This window comes from Canis aureus, chromosome 33, assembly GCF_053574225.1.
Source record: "Canis aureus isolate CA01 chromosome 33, VMU_Caureus_v.1.0, whole genome shotgun sequence".
Taxonomy (NCBI): Eukaryota; Metazoa; Chordata; class Mammalia; order Carnivora; family Canidae; genus Canis; species Canis aureus.
Genome location: NC_135643.1, coordinates 25,150,652 through 25,171,141, shown reverse-complemented (window position 1 = coordinate 25,171,141; position 20,490 = coordinate 25,150,652). Strand labels below are relative to the sequence as shown.

The 20,490-nt window shown below is 36.1% G+C and overlaps 1 protein-coding gene across 1 annotated transcript in view; it reads left to right on the top strand.

Moving 5' to 3' along the window:
* TACR3 (tachykinin receptor 3) overlaps nt 1-19,323 on the top strand; it is a 78,105-nt gene extending 58,782 nt beyond the window's left edge. Inside the window, exons 4-5 of the mRNA XM_077882180.1 lie at nt 15,934-16,130; nt 17,596-19,323. Coding sequence (XP_077738306.1) covers nt 15,934-16,130; nt 17,596-17,908 — 510 coding nt within the window. The 3' untranslated portion in view covers nt 17,909-19,323. The remainder of the gene's footprint in view (nt 1-15,933; nt 16,131-17,595) is intronic.
* Nucleotides 19,324-20,490: the final 1,167 nt, after the last annotated feature.

Sequence of the window (20,490 nt, the reverse complement as noted above, 5' to 3'; positions counted from 1 at the left end):
TGGCACCCTGATCTTGGACTTCCAACTTCCAGAACTGTGAGAAAATAACTATCCATTATTTAAGTCATCTAGTTTATGTATCTTGCTACCATTTACTCTGCCAGCCTCATTCTGTGCCACTTTGCCATTCATACACTGTGTTCCAATATCACTTGCTCTTAGTTGTTTGAACACATCAAATTTTCTTCCACTTCTCAGTTTTACTCACACTATTAGTGTGATGTGCCCTTTATTCTTCTGTCTATACCTCCTCCAGATTTCAGCTTAAAGAGTGCTACCTCAAATAGACCGTCCATTGTATTCTACAAATCTAGAAAGGATTGTTTTTCTCTATAGAATTAATTTAATATGTTTTGCATACTTATTATTTAACAAATGTCTCTTTGAAAGGATATAAATGCTGTGGAAATAGATAACAATTTTTTCTTTGTTAATTTAGCACCATATCTCTAGAGTCTGGAGCCTTGGTTTCTTAAATAATTGACTTCCTTCTTAAGCCTAAGCCATCACATGGTTCAAATATTCTTTTTAAACATCCTGCTAAACACAAAAGTCAAGGGTCATCATAATTATTTTAATGCAGATATATATTTAAATGTATTTTTGTTTTATTCACTGAGATCTATAAATACACAAAACAAACTGATGGTTGCCAGAGAGGAGGGGGATGGAGAATTGGACAAAATATGCATGAAGAGGTATGGAAGATCCAGGCTTCCAGTTATAGAATGAATAAGTCCTGAGAATAAAAGGCATAGTATAGGGGGTGAGGGGAGAAGGAAAAAATAAAAAGAAATTCTACCTTCCTAATTCAAAAAATATATATTTTGAAATCCTATTATGTACATGATAGGACAAAATACTGGTGAGACAAAGACAAATGAAAATCCAATACCTCAGTCAACAGGCAATTTATTCAATGTCAAGAACTATGCTAGGTTCTGGAGACACAAAAACGAATAATGCATATGCCCATATCTGGACTGAAGGAAACAGAAACGTGCTTGACTGTAACATGAATCTGTGTTATAAGGTGTAAGATGATATGCTAAGACTGATTAGGAAGAACCTAACACTGCCTGCGTGAAGAAATAAGGGAAGCTACTGAGAGAGGTGAACTTGAGGTGACCTCTCAAAAGGTGGACAGAGAATTTTATAGGAAAAGATATCGGATCATGGCATTCCAGAGTGATGAGCATGTGAGAATCACATAGATTTACTTCCAAGTTAACTACAAATCAGGATAATATTATTTACAATCCACACCTTCTTAGTTTGTCTTATATCACAGAGAAAAATCTTAATATTCAGTGGCTGATCTTATTTTCTACCAGATTTAGTATAGAAAAGCATATTATTTTAAGTATTCTAGATTTATGCCATTTCAAAAAGCAATTAAAGTATGCACACTTTTAAAACAAAAAGCCTATGAGAGGAGGCAAGATGGTGGACAAGTAGGGCTCCTCGTTTCATCTGATCCCCTTAATGTAGCTAGATAACTATGAAACTATTCTGAACACCTACAAATTCAACCTGAGATGTGAGGAAAGAATGACTGGAACTCTGTAAATAGAAAAGTGACCATTTTTTGCAAGTTTCCTATTTTATCAACTCTTTGTGGTTGAATCTTTTCTTTTGTAACTTTCATATTTTACAATGACGTTATTACATATATTCTTAATTTTTGGCTTCCTTTCACTGTATTCAATTTTATGTTTGTATAAATATAAGTTTTGCTTTCTTTATAATTTTGGAATTTAGAATCTTCTAACACAGAGACCAAAATCTAACAAAGAGACCAAAATACACTCAGGACCAACTGGATCACCCCCTATTTTGGCCACGCTGTGAGATTATATTCTCTCTTTCCCCCTTTAACCTCCCCCCTTTTTTATTTTTATCTTTTTTATTTGTTTTTCTTTTCCCTTGTCCTTTTTCTTTTATTTTCTGGTTCCTGACCTTTTCAGAATCATCTAGTGTTTATTATGCTTGAGTCGAGGTTGATATTTTTTACTCTGTTTACTCATACAGCCATTCTGCACTGAACAAAATGACTAGAAGGAGAAATTCACAACAAAAGAACCAGAGGTTCTTTCTCCACCACAGATCCAATGGATATGAATTTAAGTAAAATGTCAGAGATAGAGTTTGGGATTACAGTTATAAAGTTACTAGCTGGGCTTGAAGAAGGCATAAAAGACTAGATCATCTAACTACAGAAATGAGATCTAATCAGGCCAAAATTAAAAATACTCTAAGATGCATTCTAAACTGGATGCTCTAACAGCTAGGGCAAATGAGGCAGCAGAGAGAATAAGTGATATGGAAGACAAGTTGATAGAAAGGAAGAAACTTAAGGAAAAGAGAGAAGAATAAGAGTTCAATAAATAGGACAGGCTCTGAGAAACAAGTGATAGTTCGAAAAAAAAAAATAACATCTGAATTATTGGAATTCCTGAGTACAGAGAGAGATAGAGAGAGAGAACCAAAATGTATATTTGAGAAAATCATAGCTGAGAACTTCCCTAATTGGGAGAAGGAAAAAAGCATTCATATCCAAGAGGTAAATAGGACACCTCCCAAAAATCAATAAAGGTATATAAACACCCCAACATATAATAGTGAATCTTGCAAATTTCAGAGATAAAGAGAACATCTGAAAGCAGCTTGAGACAATAGATTCCTAACATACAGAGGAAGAAATACTAGATTAACAGCAGACCTATCCACAGAGACCTGGCAGGCCAGAAAGGGCTGCCATGATATATTCAGGGTACTAACTGAGAAAAACAGCAAGGCTGTCATTCAGAATGGAAAGAGAGATAAAGAAGTTCCAGGACAGACAGAAGCTGAAAGAATATATGACCACCAAGCCAGCCTTGCAAGAAATAATAAGGGGGATCCTGTATAAGAAGAGGTAGCCCAAAGAAACAGAGACAATCTGCAGAAACAAGGACTGTACAGGTAACACAATGGCACAAAATTCATATCTTGTAATGGTTATTCTGAACATGAATGGGATAAAAGCTTCAGTCAAAAGACACAGAATATCAGATTGGATAAGAAAGCAAGACCCATCTATATGCTATTTACAAGAGACTCATTTTAGAACTAAAGACACCTTCAGACTGAAAATGAGGTGGTGGAGAACAATTTACCATGCAAATGGACCTCAAAATAAAGCTGGAGTAGCAATCCTCATACCGGATAAATTAGATTTTAAACCAAAGACTGTAGTAAGAGATGAAGAGGGACACTATATCATACTTACAGGGTCTACCCAACAAGATCTAACAATTATAAATATTTATGCCCCTAATGTGGGAGCAGACAATTATAACAACCAATTAATAACCAAAGTAAAGAAATACATTGATAATAATACATTAACAGAGGGAGACTTCAACACCCCACTCTCAACAAGGGACAGACAATCTAAGCAGAAGTTCCACAAAGAAATAAGGGTTTTGAGTGACACACTGGACCAGATGGACTTCACAGGTATATATGGAACATTCCATTCTTATGCAATAGAATACATATTTTTCTCAACTGCACATGGAACTTTCTCCAGAGTAGACCACATGCTGGGTCACAAATCAGGTCTCAACTGATAGCAAAAGATTGGAATCATTCGCTGCATATTTTCAGATCACAGTGCTTTGAAAACTAAATTCAATCACAACAGGAAATTTGGAAGGAACTCAAACACTTGAAGATTAAAGAGCATCCTACTAAGGAATGAATGGATCAACCAGGAAATTAGAGAAGAATTAAAGAGATTCATGCAAACTAATGAAAATGAAAGCACAGCTATTCAAAACCTTTGGGATACAGCAAAGGTGGTATTAAGAGGGAAGTACATTTCAATATAAGCCTCTCTCAAAAAATTAGAAAAATCTCAAAAACACAAGCTAACTTTACACATAAAGGAGCTGGAGAAAGAACAGCAAATTAAGCCTAAGAGCCTAAACCAAGCAGGAGAAGAGAAATAATAAAGAGCACAGCAGAATTTAATGAAATAGAAACCAAAAGAACAGTAGAACATATAAATACAACTAGGAATTGGTTCTTTGAAAGAATTAATAAGAAAATAAATGCCTAACTAGACTTATTTTAAAAAAGAGAGAGAAAGAGCCAGAATTAATAAAATCATGAATGAAAGAGGAGAGATCATGGCCAACAACAAAGAAATAAAATGATTTTAAGAACGTTTTATGAGCAATTATATGTCAACAAACTAGGCAATCTGGAAGAAATGGATGGATTCCTAGAAACTTATAAACTACCAAAACTGAAATAGGAAGAAATAGAAAATCTGAACAGACTAATAACCAGCAAGGAAATTGAAGCAGTCATCAAAAACCTCCCAAGAAACAAGGGTCCAGAGCCAGATAGCTTCTCAGGGGAATTCTACCAAACATTTAAAGAAGAATTAATACCTATTATTCTGAAGCTGTTCAAAAAATAGAAATGCAAGGAAAACTTCCAAACTCTTTTTTGAGGCCACCATTACCTTGATCCTAAAACCAAAAAAGAAGAATTACAGACCAATATCCTTGATGAACATGGATCAAAAATTCTCACCAAAATACTAGCCAATAGGATCCAATAGTACATAAAAGGATTGTTCACCACAATCAAGTGGGATTTATTCCTGGGCTAAAGAGGTGGTTCAACATCCACAAATCAATCAATGTGATACACTACATTAATAAAAGAAATGTAATCTCTATCAAAATACCATGGGCTTTTTTTTCTTTTCCACAGAGTTGGAACAAATAATCCTAAGATTTTTATGGAACCAGATAAGACCTGAATAGCCAGAGGAAGGTTGAAAAAGTAATCCAATGTTGGGGACATAAAAATGCCTGACTTCAAGCTGTATTATAAAACTGTGATCATCAAGACAACATGGTGCTGGCACAAAAACAGAGATCAGTGGAACAGAATAGAGAACCCAGAAATGGACCCTCAACAATATGGTCAACTGTTCTTCGACAAAGCAGGAAAGAATATCCAATGGAGAAAAGACAGTTTCTTCAATAAATGGTGTTGGGAAAATTGGACAGCAACATGCAGAAGAATGAAACTAGACCATTCTCTTACACCATACACAAAGATAAACTCAAAATGTATGAAAGATCTAAATGTGAGGCAGGAATCCATCAAAATCCTAGAGGAGAACACAGCAGCAACTTTTTTGACTTGGCCACAGCAAACTTCTTGCAAGACAGATCTCTAAAGGCAAGGGAAACAAAAGCAAAAATGAACTATTGAGACTTCATCAAGATAAAAAGCTTCTGCACAGCAAATGAAATGGTCACAAAACAAAAAGGCAATGTACAGAATAGGAGAAGATATTTGCAAATGATATATCAGATAAAGGGCTAGTATCCAAGATCTATAAAGAACTTATCGAACTCAACACCCAAAAAACAAACAATCCAATCAAGATATAGGCATAAGACATGAATGGACATTTCTCCAAAGAAGACCTACACATGGCACATGAAAAAATGCTCCATGTCATTTTCCATCAGGGAAATACAAGTCAAAACTACTATAAGATACCACCTCACACCAGTGAGAATGGTGAAAATTAAGAAGATATGAAACAACAAATGTTGGAGAGAATGTGGAGAAAGAGGACCCTCTTACAGTGTTGGTGGCAATGCAAACTGGCACAGCCACTCTGGAAAACAGTGTGGCAGTTCCTGAAAAAGCTAAAAATAGAGCTACCCTATGACCCAGAAATTGCACTATTGGGTATTTACCCCAAAGATACAGATGTAGTGAAACGATGGGACACCTGCACCCCAGTGTTCATGGCAGCAATATCCACAATAGCCAAACTGTTGTAGGAGCTGAGATATCCTTCAACAGATGAACGGATAAAGAAGATGTGGTCATATATATACACAATGGAATATTACTCAGTCATTGCAAAGGATGAATACTTACCATTTACATCAATGTTGATGGAACTGGAGGGCATTATGCTAAGTGAAATAAGTCAGTTGAAGAAAGGCAATTATCATATGGTTTCACTCATATGTGGAATATAAAAAATAGTGCAAGAGACCATAAGGGAAGTAGGGGAAATTAAATGGGGAAAAATTAAAGAGGAAGACAAATCATGAGACTTTTAAATCTGGGAAAGAAACTGAGGGTTGCTGAAGGGGAGGTGGGTGGGAGGATGAGGTAAGTGGATGACAGGCACTAAGGAGGGCATGTCAAGTGATGCTCACTGGGTGTTATACTATATGTTGGCAAATTGAATTTAAATAAATTAATAAACAGACAAAAAGCCAACTGCAAAAGTACCTTAAGACACTGGCTGACTTAACATTTCAGACTACTATATATTAATAACAGTGTATTTTCAAAAGGACAAGTTATGTCAATGTAGAACAAGACATAAAATTTCTTGGTCTGGCAAATGATGTCAGCCTAGCCTTTTTACCTGGCCAGGCAAACTCCCAAAATACCAGATTTCCCTCCCCGGCAACTCCTGGAACAGAATAGGAAGAGTTGACCCTATGCCATGTTGTCAGCAGGCTGGCAGCTGATTGCAGTTGTTTGTTCATTTACACTCACTTCCACACAAAGGTAATTGAGGCAGAAATATTCTTCACTCATTCCCCTTCTGTGAATGTCAAAAGATCTTAAATTCTAACAATAACTATTTATTTGGGATCAAAGTAGTCCTTTCAGCAGATCTGCTTTATGGCTACTAAGTATAAAGAATATAGGAGACTGTCCAGAATTTATACTTCCTGTCCATTAGTCTTTAAATATGCTCAACATAAATGCAGTCTGTGGAAGCAAGTGGTACCACACAAGCCCATAAAACATTTGAAGGGCTGAGTCCCTATTTCACAGTTTTAATGCAGATAAATCTGTCCATATTCCCATAGCAATAGATAAACTAGATTCCAAGTTCAAGTTCAGCCTGCTCCATTGTTCCAACTTCTTTTCTCACTCTTTCATCTTCCAGCTTTAGGAAAATATCCTCCATAAAGTTCAGATGGGCAATTCCCTGGCAAAATAAGGTAGTTTTACTACCCTCCACTTGAGCATCTCCTGAGCTTACTAAATAGAGAACGAAGCCAGGACTATTTCTAAAGGTCTCCAGAAGTAAAATGTATACAAAATGAGCCCTTAACTAATGAAGAATTAAGAGACCCAGGAATCCTAGCTCTGAAGCTGCCTTTGGGATCTTGAGAAAGCAACTAACTTTTGGGTTTTAAGTCTCTCATCCATAAAATGGAGAAGCTATACGGTCAAAGATTTGTCATGAACGTTAGATAAGTTCATATATCTAAGAGTTTTTTTAAATGGTTATAAAAAGCACTATGCCTATTACTAAAATCAAAAGTGATCATGACTCCACTGAGTCATCCACCAGTCTCATCCTCAAATGTGTCTGCTGGCCTTGCCTCTCTCAAAGGACAATGTTGCTATCAGCATGATTTTCCTTTGCTGAGTCTCAAAATGCATGTTAGAACTACCTGGCCAATGCATAAAATACAGAACTTATGCTGAACATTGCATTCTGTAGCATAGAGTCTGTATACAGAAAGTCTGTATGGGAAGGTAATCAGGGAAAAGATAAGGGAATAGAAGTTTTTTGTTTTTTGGGTTTTTTTTTTTTTAATAGAAGTTTTGAAAGGTAGGATGAAAGTCATTAAGTAGAACACAGGATAAGTTCTGGAAACACTGCTGTACCTTCGAGAGTTTATAAAGCAGAAATTTGAAATGCAGAGTCAGGAATGGGCTCTTTACTACACTCCATTTAAAATTTAACAACCCACCCCCTGTCCCTAAGAGCACAAGATACTGATCAAAGAATTTCAAACTTCATTTCCATTACCAGACTTCCTTCTCATAGTCCATTATGAATTAGTATTATGTTTTGTCAAAATGTTGTGAATAATATACAAGAGTACAAGAGTATTACATTTTTGTGTTAATTGCTAAACGTATATATTTTTTTAAGATTTTATTTATTTATTCATGAGAGATGCAGAGAGAGAGAGAGAGAGGCAGATACAGGCAGAAGGAGAAGCAGGCCCCAGGCAGGGAGCCAGATGTGGGACTCAATCCCAGGTCTCCAGGATCACGCCCTGGGCCAAAGGCAGTGCTAAACCGCTGAGCCACCTGGGCTGCCCTAATTTGCTAAACATGTATTTAAAAGTAATCCACGTTGTTTAACCATACTCTGACATTGCTTCCCATTCTAATAAAACAGAAGCCTCAGGAACATGACTTTGTCCCAATATTCACAAAATGTGACAATTCCTTTTCAAAAGCTCTCTGTAAAATTGCTCTTGATTATTTGGATACCCATGAAATGCTGGTAAATAAATCTACTTCTCCTGTTTTTGTAAATCATAGAAATTGTTCTTTGGCTATTTTCTATTTTAATTTTCTTCCTCTACCCTAACAAGCCATAACAGCTCTGATCTGTCAGAGGTGAACACCTAAATGTAATAACAAAGAAACGCTTTGCCTTAATCAAAGGGACCACTCTTCAGTTTAAGCTCAAGTGACATTTTCAATTGGATTTTTGAATTGTATAACAACCAAGAAAAATCTATCCTCTCATTCAGCAAACAAGCTTTCAACTTGCAGTGTCATTATTTCTGCTGCAAAGGAATTATCAAGGAAAACAGCGCTCCTAAGGAAGACCATATATAACCTAAGAGAGGCTCATCTGATGCAACTGGAGATCTTGGTCTATTTCTGATATTGCGAAAAGCAATTCTACAGGCCATACAAACCTTTCTTGAAATCTCCATTTTCTGGGACCCTGTATAGTATTTTGCCTCCTATTTTGCTGGCATGAAGCCATATCATCTAGTGTCCTCAGCATCTTAAACACTGTTGCTGTCTTTTCAAGCTGCCATAACAAAATACAATAGACTGGTGGTTTAAACAAGACATCTACTTTCTCACTGTTTTAGAGGTGAGCAGTCTGAGTTGAAGGTGTTGTCAGGGTTGGTTTCCTCTAAGGCTTCTCTGCTTGGTTTGCAGATGGCTGCAAACTTTTGTCTTCCCATGGTGTTCCCTCTGCATGTCAGTGTTCTAATGACTTCTTCTTTCAAGGATACCAGTCATCCTGATGTAGGCCTCATCCTAATTAACTCGTTTTAACTTAACTGCCTCTTTCAACACCCTACCTCCAAATTCAGTCTCATGTTGAGGTAATGAGGATTAGGACATGAAACAAATTTTGAAGAGTGATGTCAGCAAGATGACAAAATAAGACATCTCTTGTCATATCCTGAATAACAATTTGGTATACATCCACAGGCAAAGGTGCCTTTGTGAGAGCTGAAGGATCCAGATAGATCTGGTACAGTCCAAGAGGGAGGAGAGTCATTTTGAGAAGGCAGACCTGCAGTCAAGAGGATAAAAAGGGTCCTAGCTGTAGACACAGAAATAGCTCTGTACCCCTGACAACTTGAAAATAACCCCATTTGGCTTTGGTTCTTTCGCCAGCACCAAAACCATAGAGTCTCACCCACTATGGGTCAGGTAATAGATATAGAGAGCTCCATGCACCTGGGCACCTATGGTGGCCCTTGAACCAGCTCTAGCTCCTCTCAGCTACAATCCAGGAGCCCTGGAAAACACTGATTTAGACAGTCACCCACAGACCAAAGAGTCACGTGGAAGTCCAGGAATCTAGCAGAGAAGTTCCCACACAGCATTAGAGAAAAAAAAATCTATTGCAGGTGCACTGAAGAGGGTAAGAGAAACCATTTGACCCCACCCACATCATCTCTTCCTGAAAATGACAGCCCAGGGCCAAGAGGGGCTATCTCAGAGGTGATTTCTCCCAAGGCAGGAAAAGAAAGCACATTAGTGAGTGAGTGAGTGAGTGAGTGAGTGAGTGAGTGAGTGACTGAGTGACTGAGTGACTGAGTGACAATGAGTACCTACTGCCCCAGCTCTGCAGGGCACTGCTGAAAAGGCCCATTTCTCTCTCCTTCCATCCAGAGAACTGATTCATGAGCTTCAGAACTAAGAGACAGGTGAGTGGCTGGGAAAACAGCAAGCAGGGTGAACAGAACTTATCTGAGGGACTTGGATTCTACCAACCTGTCATGGACTCTATGGGAGGCCAGTCCATAAGCAGCTGGGGATGCCTTTCCTGCAGCTCTCCCACTGGCCTGGTTATAAGATGAATACAGTCTGAGGATCGGGTGTAAAGCATGGGAACTACAGTTAACTCTACTGGGTTATATACTTGAAAGTTGCCAGTAAATCTTAAATGTGCTTATGACACACATGCAAAAACCAAAAACAAGGAGATGGACCTTATTGTGGTAATCATCTCACAATACATATACGTATTAAATCATCACATTGTACACTTTAAACATACACATTAGATATCAATTATATCACAAGAAAGCTAGGAAGGAAGGAAGGAAGGAAGGAAGGAAGGAAGGAAGGAAGGAAGGAAGGAAGGAGAAAAGAAGAAAAGAAAGAAAGAAGAAAGAAAGAAAAAAGAAAGAAAGAAAGAAAGAAAGAAAGAAAGAAAGAAAGAAAGAAAGAAAGAGAATGAATTAAGCAAGTCTTGTAAACTTAAAAAAAAATGGGGGAAACACAATTTTGTCCATAAGAAGCCTCCATACATTTTGATCTCCAACCAGGATCCCATAACATCAGTCATTATTCGTCTTGCCTTAATGTATTTCCTTTTCTAATCTTACCTAATCTTCCCTTGAGTGGCTGCATCACTTTCTTTGGCTTCAGATCGTAGTAAGCCTAAAATCTTAACGTTGGTCTCAAAGTCTAAGTTTTCAATGGAGAAAATGAAAATACACTAAAAACAAAATATGACCAATAACACAAAAAAGAGTAGAGTCCAAATACAGCACTGCACACACACACACACACACACACACACACACACACGCAGTTTTCCACAATTGCACACAGACATACAGAGGTTTTTTCCATTTGTTTGGGCTTGACATAATTTCTTCCAGGCATTACTGTAAACTAATGTTAACTGCATGTCCATGTTACTTGTAGTTGGCACGAACATCCCATTTCTTGGACAACTCTAACACAATAAGCCTGTATTCTCATTTCACTGTAAAATTACTAGAAAAATTCAACTCCGCTTCTGGACCATGGTGCACTTTTTTTCACAACTATTATTACTTAGTTCATATTTTCACACTCAAAACTGAAAGTTTTAAGCTTACTGAATGTAACTGAAGTGGCAAAAGCTCAACCTAACAGCCCATGAAACAGTACTTTAAACTTTGATGGCTTTTATTGAATTTTTCCCATATCCTATTCTTAAGGATATTATTTTAATTTGCTAATGTGTGGTTAAATTAAACAGGCTTGAAGTTTTTACTTAAAGAAATATAACAGTCCATTAAGAACATTTGTGCAAACAAAAGGGCATGGTGAAGTGGTAGGGTGTGATCCATAGGATGGTTCTCCAGAACATACATTCTGTGGGGGTTCTAATCAAAACAAGAAGCTTCCTATCACATGGTGCTGAAATTTTCCAGTTCAGACACTTAGAAAGAATAAATCCTACACTGAAGAATATAACTCCTAGACATTTTTTATGGTTGGCACTATTTTATTTCATTCCCTAGACTTACTTTTTTTTTTCTTTTATGACCTAAACCTGAAAATCATCCCTCTTACACTAATTTAATATGAAAGATAAGAACAGCTGCAGGCATTCCAGTGTAACCTGTACAGGATACAAAAATCAAAGATTTTTTTTCTTCAATACACAAAGAAAAGGTGCCCAAAGCTTATTTTCACTTACCAGGACATGCATTTCCGTCCCGCCAATGTGCATAAAGTGGATTCTTAACTACTAAAAACAGGCAGTAGAATTGTATGAGCTACATCGCTTGTCCCACATTCCTTCTTCCTCCTGCTAGTAAGTGTGCCAAGGACAGTAGGTAGGCACAACTGTTCATGTTGCCCTAGAAAATAAATCCCATTGCCTTAGAAGTGGGACATGTCTCAGATTTGTGAAATACCCAATATCAATCAATCTTCATATCTAATTGTAACAAAATTTGTTAAGACATGGTGGAAGATTTGAATTGTCTCTATCCCAGCCTCTTATCTTGCCTAACAATTTCAGGATTCCTAGGAAGTCTACCAACTGAGTACCTTTCCCGCTTAGTGTGTATCTGCTAGTGCCATTGTCCTGCCATGAGACACATGGGAACTACTCACAGTGTTTGCACATCTATCAAGGTTTGTGTTTCAAAGTCCTCTTTTCCTTAGCGATTTAAAGAGTAGGATTACAATTTCATGATTTTGGCACTTCACAAATCAATGCAATTTCTCTCACCCAAGACCCTGCTTTTGCATTTACATTATACCTGGGGTCCTGAAAGTTTGATATCTGAAATAATTCCACAAGATATTCTGAGCAGAGAGTGAAGCTAACAGTTAAAATGTATTTTACAGAAGTAAGTAGGTGAAGTATATTATAACCATGATTCGCTGTAAAAGATTCTTTTCTTTAGGGTCTTTTAGATTTTTCTTTATTTTTTAATCTTTTAGGGTCTTTTAAGTTTTTTCTTTATTTTTAAATAAGTTTCTAATTGTTTTATAACAAAGTCCATACGGCCCTGTATATGTAATTAGAAGTTGTCTGAAACTTCTGTTCCAGAGGCATTTTCATTTAATTTAATTTAATTCTCCACATGCACTTTAATTTTTCCACATTATGGACTTCTTCCACATTAATGGTTGGAAATCACTTAAAAGATTCTGATAGTCTTTGTAGGTCTTTAACTATTGTTAGAAAACAATTTCATGCACCTGGAGTTTGTGGTCAGCCTGTAGAAAAGCATTCAAAGACATTCAAAGAAGCATTTATGCATATTTGCTGATACTGTATTTAACAGAGTAACCTGTACCATGTTCACATTGTCATAGATTTTTTTTGCCCTTAACATTTATTCAGAATAAAATTTAATGCTTTCATGCACTCAAAATCATATATTGGTTATAATGTTTGTACAGTCATACTCTTTTGAATTTGTTTGCCTTATAAAAGTAAGATAGCAATAAAATATCAGGCTCATTTTATACATCCATGCCCATTTTAAACTCAGAAGACAAATAAATGATACCTGTAATTAGTGACTGAGGAAAATTAGGGACATCTCCTAACTGCCTATATGACTCTTAGTTTCTTTTTTTCTTTCTTTTTCTTTTTCTTTTTTGTATTCACTTTCATTTATTTATTTAAAAAATTTTTGAGCACTGATTATTATGAAACCCAGTCTATGTGCCTGCATACATCAGCAAACAAAGCAAGCAGAAAATTCTTGTTCTTTTATATTCTAACATGAGGAGACAGAAAGTAAAGAATAAACATAACAAACTGAAAATAAAGAGCAAGCTAAGGAGTTTGGTGCTAGAAGAGCAGACTATACAATTCTAAACAGGTTGGTCAGAATGAGAGTCACAGAGAAAGGGACAGCTGCGCAAAGGTATGAAGAATGTGAGGGTGGTACCCACAGGGAATAATTAGGGGAAGAGTATTCTGGTGGGAGAATAATTTGGGGCAGGAGCTTTACTGTTGTACAGTAATTTGTATGTTACATCATACGAATATGATGTTCATATATTCAAGATAAAAAGACAATAGAACCTGTTTAATTTAGTCTTATATCCCCTAAGCCTACAGTTGCCATGTATCGAGTCATTTCATTCTTGCTCATAATATAGTAAGTTCTCATAAATATTATTTCTATTTTGTATGCACATGTTTATATTCCACACTTTTCCATGCATTTTATTTACATTTTTTCATTATATTGTAAGGTTCTTCAGAATAAGAAATGAGTCCTCTGTTCATTATTTTTCTCTATACTGTTTTCTAGATCTAGCAGATGTTTAATGAATGTTATTAACTGTAAGCAGGAAGAAAAAAGACTTAATCTTAGTTTTAAAACTCCAGCTTTGTTTCATGAATCACAGTGGTCAAATCTTTTAGTCTTTGCCTCAGTTTCCTAAAGCACAATTGAAAATCAACTAATAAGTTGTTAAATACATGAAGCATTGTATAAATGTGTATTATAATAAAATATCATTCTTTCTTATATTCCACAAATACATGCATAAGAAATAGGAGACATAAATATAGAAATCAGAACACAGCTTTTCAGAAAAAAGAAAAAAGGGCTTAAAGTTTAAAGAGCACTGAGAAAAACCTTTAGATGGTAAGGCCAGTAATGGCCTTCAGTGAGCTATTGGACCTGGATCTTCAGCTCTGATGACCAATTTCCATCAGCTCAATACTACTTACCTGGATGGTTCAGTGATTAGGACCTTGGGAAAGAGCCTTCCAGATTGATCCACTTCACGATTTGCCTAGTCCTAGAATCATATATATCTCTCTTGACTCTTAACCTTGCCAATTTTCCATCCAAATCCCTAACTTGCAGTGAAATGATGAATCCAGTCCATGAATACTGTATTTTCATAGTCTAAGATGCCTCATAGATCATTTATGTCAGGACTCTCTCTGATTTGTGTGCTGATCTGACTAAGGGTAAACCCTGAAATTATTTTATTTAACATATATCATTCTAAATATTTTATTTACCTATTTCGAAATTGCCAAAAGAAGTATAGCCAAATTTAGTAGGTAGACTACTAATGAGAAATATCAAATGAAGTCATCATAGAATACTATTTCCTTTTCCACACAAAGCCAAGCTGCTTTGAGTCTACTTTTCTTATAGTCATAAACAATGGACAGATTTTATTTCATTTAGGGACACATAAAACATCCTCCCATTCAACTTATTATAGCAAAATATGCATTGTCATTCATTATTCATTCATTCCATGTCTAATTATTTACCTTCAGCTATATACTTCGGGTTGTGCTAGATGCTGGGAATATTAAGATAATTAAGACATCCTTTCTGTCATTTAGGAACTTAAGGCTTAGTGGTAGAGAATAAAGGTTGATACGCTATTTTTGGCCAGGGTTTTCCAGAATATTTTGTTTCAAAGGTGTGGAAACCAAGGAAATGATCCGTGCTTACCAAAGTCATATGACTTAATGTATAGACCAGTTGGCTGCCTATGTATAAATTCAAAATTAATGATATTTCCTCAGACTAATGTGAATACACATAATCACTATCCAGAGAAACTTTTCCCAATACCAGATTACAAGTGAAACCAAATTAATATTCAGAAGGTTGCTTAGTGGGCATGGTAGTAGAATAAAAAAATCTGAAGAGTCTTAAGCTATATTCAGACTATTATAAATACTGAGGAACCAGCCCAACCCTTATAGCTTACATTATCCCCACAGTGACTCAACAGTCAGTTTCTTTAGATACAGAATCTCTGCTATTTTACCTTTCATGCTAGCACAGCCAAATCCTGTTCCTCTCTCCCCTAGGCTTATTAGAGTTTTATAAACACTTATTGTCTTCAGGCCAAATAATACATTTGTTTCTGTTTGATTTATTTTAAATCTTTTTTAAATATTTTATTTATTTACTCATGAGAAGCACAAAGAGAGAGAGAGACAGAGACATAGGCAGAGGGAGAAGCAAGCTCCATGCAGGAAGCTTGATGTGTTCAGGATTAGTCCCTGAGCCAAAGGAAGATGCTCAACCACTGAGCCACCCAGGCATCCCTGTTTCTGTTTGATTTAGTGCCATCCATTCACTTGGGTTCAGTAAAGAAAGAATGGTGACATCAGCATGTTTTCTTGAGATTTATCTTAGGCAGCTATCCCTATATTACCTCCCACTTTTTAAATACTAATCCTTAGGCATGCTATGTATGTAACTGTATTGGCAGAAAAATGATTTGCAGTAAGCTACTGCAACTAATATATTTAATGACTTAAATTTTCCAATATTGACCTCTTTCCTTCTTTCTTTCTAGGTTGTAAAAATGATGATAATTGTTGTGGTGACATTTGCCATCTGCTGGCTGCCTTATCATATTTACTTCATCCTCACTGCAATCTATCAACAGTTAAATAGGTGGAAATACATCCAGCAGGTCTACCTGGCTAGCTTTTGGCTGGCAATGAGCTCGACTATGTACAACCCCATCATCTACTGCTGTCTGAATAAAAGGTAGAAACAAGATTACCAAACCCAAGTTTCTCATAATTCCTGGTTTAGCTAAAAGCATATAATGTTGTTCCAGCTTCTTGGTGCAAATTAAAAATGCCCAAAAGAAGGAAATATTTTTAAATTCACTGAGAGGAGTACAGAGTTTGATTTTTTTTTCTAAATTTCCTCCTACTTTATGAAATATCCCACCTTTACAGTTACATCCTCAAAAGACTGAACTTAAAGGTCTAAATGGGAAATTTTTATATGGTCTAAAGTCTCCCTCCAAACCCTTCAGAATTTTGTCTGCACAGAAAAAATGTTTCCATCATAATTGAAGGAGGTGAGTTGAATATGTGCTTAAGCCCTCAGAGAAATGAGGACACTTCATAAAATATACAGGTAATTTCTATAAGATGGAGAGATGATGTCATATGTCAGTGAACTCTATTAACAAGGATGTCTTATAAATGGACTTCAAAATCTAAGATGTTGCTGTGAGGATTATAGAATCAACAGTAAGGGCAAGGAGAACGCCAGTCCTTCTGCCTATATAATGAGGTTAGTGAGTAAGAGAGGGTGCAGTCTCCATGGAAATGGGTTGTGAAGAAATTGAAGCGGTCAGGGAAAAGCTGCTTTTAAAGTCCAGTTTTTAAAAGGCAGTATTTTGACTGCAGTCAAATTTAAGACTTGAGGGAAAGGCAAAATGTGGTTTCCAGATTAAATCACCTTGGGTGTATGGTCAGCACACGGAGAAGCAGAGTTAAATTTCCTAAGATTGATAATTCCCTTAAGAAACCAATGTGTTTTGAGCACAACAAGAAATAGAATTTCATGTAAGTAACTGTGAGCTAAATTCTAAACTCTTTCCAGTTGGGCCCCTACTGCACTGTGCCTTAAGTTTGTTAAATACTTAATTCTTCCTTTTTTTTTCATTAATTGCATAAGCCATATATCAATTCAAGCCATCCCACAAACAGTACATCTGTTTTTAATCAACTTCATTTAAAGGTTTACTAAGCAAAGGATTTTGCACTTTCATATATGATTAGATGAAAAACATTAAGATCAGTAATTAATTCTAACATTAAATGAGACTTTATCAATGTGTAAACATTTCTGAAAGAAGCTGTTTTTAAATATGTCATTTTTAAGTGCCTTAACCACCAAGCCTAATTTGATTACACTTCAGTAAATATACAAAATTATTGAAGAAAGGTACACGTTTCTTTGGCATATGGATTACTCAGTACTGTGCTTTTACTATTTGATGACTTGCTTCTCATTGATAGGGAATTAAAATCCAAAGAAGAAAACTGAAAACACTAGTACCAATCCTGTGGCATACGCTTTAAGAGTTTGGCTAGAAAATCATATTCAAAAATTGATTTTGCTTAATTGCCATAAGTAGGGCTTTCTGTGGCAATTAAAGGAAATTTCCGCCTAAAAACATGATGTTTTCTTTCTGTGGCCTGCTTCTCTTCAGATTTCGAGCTGGCTTCAAGAGAGCGTTTCGCTGGTGCCCTTTCATTGAACTTTCTAACTATGATGAGCTGGAGCTCAAGACCATCAGGTTTCACCCGACTCGGCACAGCAGCCTGTATACGGTAACCAGGATGGAGTCCATGACAGTAGTGTTTGAGCCCAGCGATGCAGACAACACCAAATCCAGTCGGAAGAAGAGAGTGACTCCAAGAGATCCAAGCTTCAGTGGCTGCTCCCGCAGGAATTCCAAATCTGCCTCCACCACTTCAAGTTTTATAAGTTCACCCTATACATCTGTGGATGAATATTCCTAAATTCACTTCACTTCAGAGAGTAGTGTGAGGGCTTCTTGATGTCAGCATATCCCCCATTATCCTGTTTAGCAGTGCTATCCCACCTACTTTCTGGAAACAGAGGGCAAGTTGGAGGGCAGCTATGCTTCAATTGAGAAAGGTAGAATAGAAATGTAACAGAGACACTATTTAGATATCTGTCCCCTCAAAAATAAAATAGGCTGTCCATTGATTCTTTGAAAACTCCAAACTATTACATGAAACAAACTAAAGAGACATCTGAAAAGTACTTCTAGAGTGTTGGGTTTTTCTCATTTAAAATTTTCAATATACATTTATGATACTAAAGTGATATATGATTTTTCCAAGAGATGAAAGAAGCTTTAAAAACATAATGTTATGAGTGAATAAAAACAAAATATATATAAAAGAAACCTTTCATTTTTATCTATAGCTATAAAACAGAAAAAAGTTAAATGACTCATTTTCCCATTAGAATGAAAGAAAATTGCCTCAAAGAGTAGGAATTAATGAAAATCTTTGCTCAAATGAACTCACTTTGTAGATGAAAAAATTTAAAGATCTTCTCCATGAAATGTAATTGGAAAGGAAATCTAATAAAATTATCAGGCAGCTGTACATGTCATTCTCTTTATTATTTTCTCTGAGACAGTGGCTTCAAAAGAAAAAATAATCCTTTACTTTTTGACTATACTAAACTAAAAAATACTCAAAATGACCTTAAAAGGACAAAGAAAATTCTTATGATCCTCTTTATGTTATTTTTCACAAATATTTAAAAATTTTTAGAAAACAGGCAGATTATAAAACACTAAAGATGCCTTCTAATGAAGAAGAGAGGAAATTCATTCGTTTCTGAAATGGACTGACTACCAATTTTTAGGCAAGAATTAAAGATAGTAATTCATAATTATGATGGCAGACAGGAACATCTACCAGCCCCAAAGGAAGAAGTGTTTCTACCCCATAACTCAAGGAAAAAGCTTAAGATGGACATCGACTTTATCAATTGTATAGCGTCCTTCTCCCCTCCTCTCCCTCCGTTGAGAAAAAGAGTAAGGACTAGGGGAAAGTATCAGAAAATATACTCAAATACAAATCCTTAGAAAAGAAAGTCTATGTACCACCTATATGTACTAACAAACATGTAGAAAAGTGAATCAATCAACTGTTAGAATAGGAAGCAGGACAATAGTTTGGATACATATGAACTAATACCAGGCAAACAAGAATATAATACACACCTTTCCACAGAGAACTTTCCTTTTGTCTGTTTAAATAATTCAGACATCTCCCAGGAATAAATGAGCTAATGGTCCTAAAGGAGCACCTGTTTACTATAAGAAAAACTTATTGACATATTTCCAAGAGCCATAGTGAAAACACACACACACAAAAAAAAAAAAACAAGAAAACACTTTAAGTGTAGAATTTATCTTCCAGACCTCAGTGCTTATAAATCCTCTTTCTTTGAACTAAAGATACCGTCAATTTTGCTCAAAAAAGGAGAAACCTTCTGAGAATATGGATGTATAATACAAACTTTTCATAAAGTTTAAAATATTCCATGGGATTTTTTTAAAGCTATCCAGTGAAAATAATTACCTGTAATGTGTTACTGGATTGTTATGTCTCCATCAGTATAGAAACAACTATTGTTTTGAAGAACAAGATAAAAGCAATTATTCAACAACAAATCATGGTCAATTGCTGCTACTACACTAAATTTTCCAGTCTTCTTTCCTATTTTGAACCCAAAGCCAGACATATCTGATTGTTACAAAGTGTTAAAGGTCTAAAGAACTCCATCTTCTTCTGATTGTACCAATAAATGGACACATGTGTATATGTGTATACACATAGGAGTGTGCAAATACAATCATTCTAACATATGTAACAGCTTCAAAGAATTATTTTTTAAGAGTTTATTTATTCATGAGAGATTCAGAGAGAGAGAGAGAGAGAGAGAGAGAGAGAGAGGCAGAGACACAGGCAGAGGGAGAAGCAGGCTCCATGCAGGGAGCTTGACATGGGACTCGATCCCGGGTCTCCAGGATCACACCCTGGGCTGAAGGCAGGCTCTAAACTGCTGAGCCACCCAGAGATCCCAACAGCTTCAAAGAATTAAATTCAAAATCAAATGCCAAAATAGTAAGTGGTTACTACAGAGGTGCCACAAAAAGATTAACAAAATCTATGAAGCTTGTGTGCATGCTTTGGATAAGCAAAGTTATCATTATTTAGTATTTAATTGTTGAATATAATTTTTAAATGTTCTATTCCAAAACATGTAAATGTTTATCATACAATGTGAAAGTGTCAAGAAAAAGTCTAACATTTTAAAGCAAACATTGTCTTCTTAAATTTACAAATGATTGTGAGACTAGCATTAATTAACCTTCCTGAGAGATGCCTGGGTGGCTCAGTGGTTGAGCATCTGCCTTCAACTCATGGCATGATCCCGCAGTCCCAGGACCAAGTCCCACATCGGGCTCCCTGCATGGAGCCTGTTTCTAACCTCTGCCTCTGTTCGCCTCTTTCTGTGTGTCTCTCATGAATAAATAAATAAAATCTTTAAAAAA